The 7874-nt window shown below is 37.3% G+C and overlaps 1 protein-coding gene across 2 annotated transcripts in view; it reads left to right on the top strand.

The window, feature by feature from the left end:
* Positions 1 to 3746, top strand: part of map1aa (microtubule-associated protein 1Aa) — a 32207-nt gene extending 28461 nt beyond the window's left edge. For both annotated transcript variants that reach the window (XM_007576851.2, XM_007576852.2), the window contains 2 exons: positions 317 to 543; positions 1612 to 3746. In XM_007576851.2, coding sequence (XP_007576913.2) covers positions 317 to 543; positions 1612 to 1767 — 383 coding nt within the window. In that variant the 3' untranslated portion in view covers positions 1768 to 3746. The remainder of the gene's footprint in view (positions 1 to 316; positions 544 to 1611) is intronic.
* The last annotated feature ends 4128 nt before the right edge of the window (positions 3747 to 7874 follow it).

The following is a 7874-nucleotide window of genomic DNA, read 5'->3' as shown; positions in this document are numbered from 1 at the left end:
GTAAAAAAAAATCGGAATTGAGTCACTTCAGGCTGCAGTGTGAACGCACCCCTTGTGTAAATTTTAAGAAAACTTTTGAAATGTTGCAAAAATAGAAAATAGCAAAATGTAAATTAGCTGGGTTTCTATCTACTGGTTTGGATCGAATAAACCAGGCTACACAAAGCATAAATTCATCAGGCGTTGATGTTGCTGTAATAATATTGATAGAAACATGGCGACTGATTGTATTGTATTACTTTGACATAAACTGGATTGTACTGAACCATTTGCCTGACTCTGTGTTTGCCTAAGTGATGGTGTTTTGTTCTCTCAGGTTCCCAGAAGTCCGGCACGGCGGCTGCTCCAGGCTTTCCAATTTATGTGGATCTAGCCTACATTCCCAACCACTGCAGTGCTAAGAACGTGGACCAGGAGTTTTTCAAACGCATTCGCTCTGCATACTATGTAGTGAGCGGCAACGACGCTGCAGGAGGCGAACCTGGCCGCGCGGTCCTAGATGCTTTGTTGGATGCCAAAGCTCAGTGGGGATCAAACCTTCAGGTATGAGAGCAGCTTTTGTCCACAGTTTCCTGTTTTAGGTCACTGTAGAGTAGAGGAACCCCAGGATGTGACATTACTCCTATGTTTAAGTAAATTGTGTTTTTCAACAGAATAACTTGGATTTCTCTTCAGACTCAGACTAAAACCAAGAGTTGATGAATGCTATGACAATTGTCATGTTTAAATGTGCTTTTGTTTGTTGTTTAAAGACTTTAATAACAAAATGGCTTATATGTTGGCCGACAGGAGCAAACACACAACAAACTTCAAAATCTGGACCAAACACATGAATGATGCAAACTCCAAAACACACAAAGAAAAAAGAAAAAAACAAGAAATACCAAAAACAAATGTTGCAACTGCAGGAATGTAAGACGGCGTATTGGGGCCATGTTAGATACAGAAAATAGTAATTTTTCACTCGAAAGCTCAATTTTGGGCTTTATTTCAGAAATCTTCTAGAAAAAAGAAAATTTCTGAGTTTGAAAAGTCAAAAATTAGCTAGAGGAAATGAGATTGACATAAATCTCAGATTTAATAGAAAAACATGGAAATTTTTAAATTTCAAGCCTAAAATTTCCAACTTTTCAAACTGAAATTTGCTTGTATTTTGTAAAAAACAAAAACAAAAAAAAAACTCCGAGATTAATCTTAACATTTCTGAGTTCTTTGGCAAAAATTTACTCTTCATCTTTGTTTTTCACAAAGGCCCTAATATGACATCATAGGAAAGACGAGCAAAAGGGAACATTTTGTATATCACAAAAACAGCAAGAATAAAATGCTGAAGAAGTCCTCCAGACCACTAGAGGGAGTATGGAGCAAGTAATATAAATATGTTGCGGTTTCATATTACTGTAGAAAGCATGATGTATAGCACTTCTTTTCTTTCTTCTGGATGGCCCATCTTCCCGGAGAGTCTGGTATGATTTTGTGCTTGACTCCCCCTACTGGCCTGGAGGACCAACAGGAGGCGTTTGCATCATTTTTTACGTTTTTGCACCTGTTCACAAGCTGTTTTCATTTTACATAAGGTATGTAAGGTCTTTCCTCCCATCTCTCTCTCAGGTGACACTGATCCCGACCCACGACACAGAGGTGACGCGCGACTGGTACCAGCAGACCCACGAGAGGCAGCAGGAGCTGAACATCATGGTTCTGGCCTCCAGCAGCACCGTCGTCATGCAGGACGAATCTTTTCCAGCCTGCAAGATCGAGTTTTAGGATCCTCTCCGCCTCCTCTCTCCATAACCTCCCTGCTGTAGATCTTTTCTGGCTCTTCTTTTCTGTATCCTGATATGCAACCCGATGTGTCTCTGCTCCGGTCGTTTATGCCGCACAGCGAAGCAGAGGCAGATCAGGAGAACGTTTTTTAGTGTTTTTGTTGATTTTTAAGCTTGGTGTAACCATCGCCATTGGAGTCCCAATGGTACTTTTCAGCTAGTTGTCATTTCCCTCTGGATTAGTAAGAATCATTAATATCTCTGATATGCCATAGCCCTGAACATTTTCACATTTAATCATTTTACAACCACAAACTTTAACGTGTTTTATAGGAACTAAAATGATTTCAGAGTCTTTGCTGTTATCTAAACCTTCCCATAAGTTATTGTTCTCAAGTCTTCTTGTCTTTAGCTCCATCCATTTTCAAATAACTCCGACCAGCTTCACTGTCCCTGCCGAAGAAAAGCACCCCACAGCATGATGCTGCCATCACCATTTTAGGTGATTTATCAGGATAACTGGTTGCACTGGATTTGATTTTGGAGTTCCAGGGTGTTTTTGACTCGGTTCGATTGGGGACCAAAGTTGCAACAATTTTTTTTCTTTTGTATTTTCAGCCATGTGCTAGGCAACCAACAAAGATTTTTAACATTTATTTTAAATTCTTTTTTTTAAAATCAGGATACAAAACCCATTGACATTAAAGGAAGGAAGCCTTGGCCAAGAATACAACACAAGAAATATCAAGGAATGAAGGAATTAATAAAGAATTTCTTTAAGAAATTCAAGAAAATACTTGTAGCCTGGAGACCCAACAAACCAGTCTGTTCCCTGCCTTTCTGTTGGCGTTCACATTTGCATTCAAACTGAACAGACTTTAGCTTTTAGGCGGATCAGAGTTCACCATTTTGGTCCAGATCAGAGTTTGATAAGACGGTTACGCCTCCCTAAATTATCCGGACTTTCTCGACATGCAGACTGGAGTTGGATGGAAAAAATTTTTCAACTTCTGAAACTCATATCTTTCCATGTTTTCTACAATATTTTTAAGACTAATCTCAAAATTAGATTTTTTGTCTAGCAAATTTTCAAATTTTGATGCTCTTAAGTAAAAAAAAAAATCTAAAAAATGACTGAGATTTTATGGCGTTAATGCACTTTTTTTTCTACCTAGACTGGCCCTGATATGCCATCAAGTACAAATCCACTCCACACTTTCCAGATTTTATCCTTAAAGAATTTTGAAACCCCATCTATCATTTTCCTGCTACACCACAACGATACACAACTTTCTTCTAATCTATCACATAAACTCCAAATAAAATACACTGAAGTGTGTGGTTGTACGGTGACAGAAGGTGGAAGATTTTCAGGGATATGAAAACTTTTACAAGGCTGCTCCTCTAAACTGTCGAGGTAGAAGCACAAATTTGTAGAAATCAAAGCAGCACTTCTTAATTTTTTTTTTAGCCAATACCATTCGTGACCTGACCTTTTCTGGCAGAGGAATATAAACATTAATAAATTGATCAAATAAATACAAGTCCTCTGATTCCCATTGCTTAAAATCAGATCCAGAACTGCCTTTAAATCCAGAAACAAAAAAAATCTGATTGGTCATTTTTTGCTCTTTTCTCTGTTGAAACAGTGACAGTGTTTAGTTTTTGGCCGCCTGGTGACATAGACGGATAGAAAACTAGATCCCAGCTCTCCTTTTAGACTATATTTGTTGTAGCAATGGGAACATAATAATCAAAAATCTGTATTGTAGTGAGTTCTGATATTTCTACTGTTCTCTCAAACCAGTTAAAACCTTCCTGATGGCTGTTTTCTCTTATGGTGAAGCTCTCCATAACCATGTCTGTGGTCTTTGATGTACTTTTCCAGTTAGCCAATCGTCACAGACGTCACGCAGAGAGCTGCAAGCGCTGAAAACATGTTTCTATCGTAACATCCTGAAGCTCAGAGCTCAAAAAAAAGAGAGGCTTTTACAGAACAACGAGGACGTGTTAAAGAAGACGATGGCTGTTTTGGTTGATGGGAGACCGTCACCCCACATGTGCCTTTCTGCAGTTCTGGAAGGGAAAGACGGGCGGCGGAGGCCCAAGATGTTGGTATGGAATGAGTGTGAAACACAGTGCCGGTCCAAGCCTTTCTGGGGCCCAAACTAGGTTGTTTTTGTGTGCTCCTTAAACCAACGTGTCAACACCAGATGCTTCATCATTTCTATGCTGTTATCATTAGCATTATTTGTTATTAGCTTACATCATATCAGTGTTTTATGGTTGTTGATTTTAACGTTACAGAAGCATCAAACTAAAATAAAAAAAACATTTAGATTTTAAAATGCAGAGTTGTACACTGCAAAAACCAAAAATTTTACTACTTTTTGTCTAGTTTCTAATGCAGTTATCTTAGTACACTTGAAATAAGGCAAAACTATCAGGCAACATTTTATGAAGATAACTGAATTTGATTTGATGAAATCGACTAAAAGTACAAATAACTGCCAATTGCTTCAGTAATCAGTGTTGCACAGCAAAAATAAAATCTTACCAAGTAATTTTTTTTATTTAGTTTCTCCTGTAAATATATTAGTACAATAACTTACAAGTAACTTTTCAGCAAGAAATAAGAGGAAATAATTCCTTAATATAGATGAACTTCTAGTTCCATTGTCAGATTTTTTTCACCTCGTCTATTTTGTAAATGAAATAATCAGCCGATGGAACAAGTAGTTTTTCATCAATATTAAGGAATTATTTACTAAACATCCTCGTGTTACTTATGAGTTCGTTTTTCTAGTGTTTTAGGATAACTGTAATAGAAAAAAATACTTGGCAAGATTTTGTGTTTTTGCAGTGTATTTAAGCGTGTCATATTTAAGCTATTTAAAAGTAACATCAGCTGATAAACACTAACATTACAGTAAACAAGTTGACATGTTTGATATTATATTTCCCCAACAGATGCAGCAGAAATAAACAGGATATTTATCGTTATACATAACAAAAATCAATTTGGGGATTTTTTTTTTTCCATATGTAATAGAATTTAGTTTATGTTATTTTAAATCAAATTTTATTAAATTATGCTAGCTTGGTGCTCTTGGGGCCCCCTGGTGGTGTGGGGGCTGTAAGCAGCTGTTTAACTCTCGCATGCCTTGGGCCGGCCCTGGAGAAACGGCACTTTTAAAGCACCAACTCAGAGTTCCAGCTGCCACTTACAGAAGCACAAGGCAAACCAGTGAGCAAAGCTTCCCCCATTTTTATTTTTATTTTGGACTTCATTTGTTAAATTTGATGAAATCCCAGTGAACCTCCAGCTCATTCATTTAATTCCAGCTCATCTGCTGATGTATGCACAGGAGCTGCATGCAGCGAAATGTAAACGAAAGGCGACTGTTTTTAAAAATTGCACCCGATCGGCCTGAATGTGAAGATGCAGCTTATACCTTTACGTTCTCCGCGGAGGACTCGGATCTCCTGGTTGCCTTGGTTACCATGCATCACATGACACACAGGTTGTACTGGAGCACATCATGTAACATCTGTGACGCCTGCGGAGAGACATCAGTGTTAACGTTTATGCTTTCTGCTCAGATAAGACAAAAAAGGGTCAAAGTTCACTTTACCTCACTCTTGCATTCCTGTAACACTGTAACAATCGACTGATCACTCAAAGCCCAAACTGCCAGACCTGAGGTGCTCTCTTCACTCATGCAAGCATATTTTTATCCATTATTCACATTTATCTGCATCCAGACACACACCTGACTGCTGCATTTAAAAGAAAAAATCTGAAATAAACACCACCCTCCGTTGGACTGAGCCCGGCTTGTTTGTGCATGCGTACCTTTTGAGTTCTTCTGTATTGACATGAAAACGACTCATTATTGAAATGCTGTTTTACATGATGTGGTTTTGAGAAGCTAAAACTGTCCAGTTTGAAGGAGGCACATGTAACTCGGCTTTGCTGTGCAGTAAAGAAAGCCTTGTGAGGGTTTTCCTCTCCTTCCTGCTTCTTCTTTCATCTCTTAATTTAAGTGCAATATTCTCTTTATCTCTATTTAAATGATTATAAAAGGTAAAATAGAAGTCAGATTTATTGCTGGGAGGGATAAAAGTGTGTTGAAGACAAATAAAAATGTCATTTACTGAAATGAATGCCTCCCTCTTCTTGCCTTTGTGTGTCACTGCAGCTTGTAAATATTTGAATCAGAGGTTAACAAACTTCACATTATAAAATGTAAAAAGACATTCAAAACATATTGCATAACATTTGTTGCAAGTTCCTGACAAATTAGGTGAGCTTTTTTTTTTTTTTTACAAATCAGTCTGCTTTTAGAGTTGAAAAGAGCCAGTTTTATTCACCACCATCAGGTTTCAGCAAAGCCAGTCATGCTAACACTAACCACACAAACCTTAGTAAAAAAAACGGCTCATTAAAAGTACAGACATTATATATACTGCTCAAAAAATAAAGGGAACATTTCACTTTAATTTTGTGTGTGGCTCCAAATCCAGGCCTCCATTGGTTAATAAATTTGATTTCCATTGATGATTTTTGTGTGATTTTGTTGTCAGCACATTCAACTTTGTACAGAACAAAGTATTCAATGAGAATATTTCATTCATTCAGATCTAGGATGTGTTATTTGAGTGTTCCCTTTATTTTTTTGAGCAGTGTACATATCTGATCAAACCACGGCGTTAATTCCCTGTTTTCTTCTGTCTGATCTTCCCAGCAGGAGAAGCTCGAGTTCAAACACTGATAACTGATCATTGTTTCAGATTAGAATAAATAAAAACATTTAATGCTCAGTCAATAAGCAATAAATGATTTAAACACAAGATAAATTAAAACAAGCTCGATCATTTCCATAGGCATGTTTTTTTTCCATCTCTACCAAAAACTGGTAAATAAAGTCTTCCATCTGGTGCTTGGCCTCAATATTTATGATTTCCAGTTCCAGTGTTAAATATTCATTAGAAATTACAATTTATTGATCTTTGAGAATGTGTTCTTCTGCTATTATTATGCCTTTATTAATGTACTACTTGAAAATTTACTCAAAAACATTACTAACATTTCCTGCAATAACTTCTGGTACCAGTCATCGTCCAGTAAAATTTTACTGTACTGTAAATTGTACTGGACGATACATTGTACCAATAGTCAAACTTTGTCAAAGACCAATGAACTTAAATGCTAAGGGGCATTTGACACTGGACCTGGAAGCCATTTTACATATCCAAAATAAATAAAATCCGAAACTACAACTTGCTTCTATCAACAACTTGGTAGAAAAAGAGAAATGGATAAAATCACAGAAATGAAAATTATTGAGCTCAATTTAATTTTTCATGCGATTAATTGATTTGATTATTGCCAACCAAATAATCAAATTATTTAAGGTAATTTGATTACCTTAAATGAGGTAACCTTATTGAAGGCATCTTCCAGTTAATGAAGTTACCTTCAATGACTGGAAATTATCCTTAAAAGCACGACTGGGGAAAACGTATAAATATCCACTAGCCTATGGTGTTTTTCCTGCGTGGAATGAGCTGACCGCTTCATTTTACTCTTTTGTTCCTTGACTTCATCCGATAATTTAAATCCTTCAGCTACAGGAAGTAGCAAGCCAAATTTTGTGCCTTCAGGTACGCCATCAGCCAAACAAACCGCCGCTGAGACGCCATTATCGGGTTGCTCCTCCTCTGCTGCTCCGTTTAAACACAAAAATGGCTTAAATAACTTTATCAGGGACAAAACCAATAACTGCGAATAAGGTTTCCGAAAAATGACTTACCAAATAACAAACGCAGCCATTTCAAACATGGCGTTCTCACGGCCTACTTCCCCTTTCTAGCAGATGGGCACGAAATGAGTAAGCCTCCGTCAACAGAGATGATTTCAAGTAGAAAAGTTATCAATCATTTAGGCTTTCCGTCTTGGGAGTTCAGAAAATACTCATTAATCCGGGTTCCAGTGGATGAATCTCAGAATAGGGTATATGCCATAGACATAATATAAGGGTTTGTTAGTTAGTTAGTTAGGTTAATGCTTATATGTCTATGGTATATGCCACGAGAGGTGGTGAC

Source organism: Poecilia formosa, unplaced genomic scaffold (genome assembly GCF_000485575.1).
Source record: "Poecilia formosa unplaced genomic scaffold, Poecilia_formosa-5.1.2 Scaffold417, whole genome shotgun sequence".
NCBI classification, from domain to species: Eukaryota; Metazoa; Chordata; class Actinopteri; order Cyprinodontiformes; family Poeciliidae; genus Poecilia; species Poecilia formosa.
The sequence above is the reverse complement of the archived record's forward strand: the minus strand, read 5'-3'. Positions and strand labels throughout refer to the sequence as shown.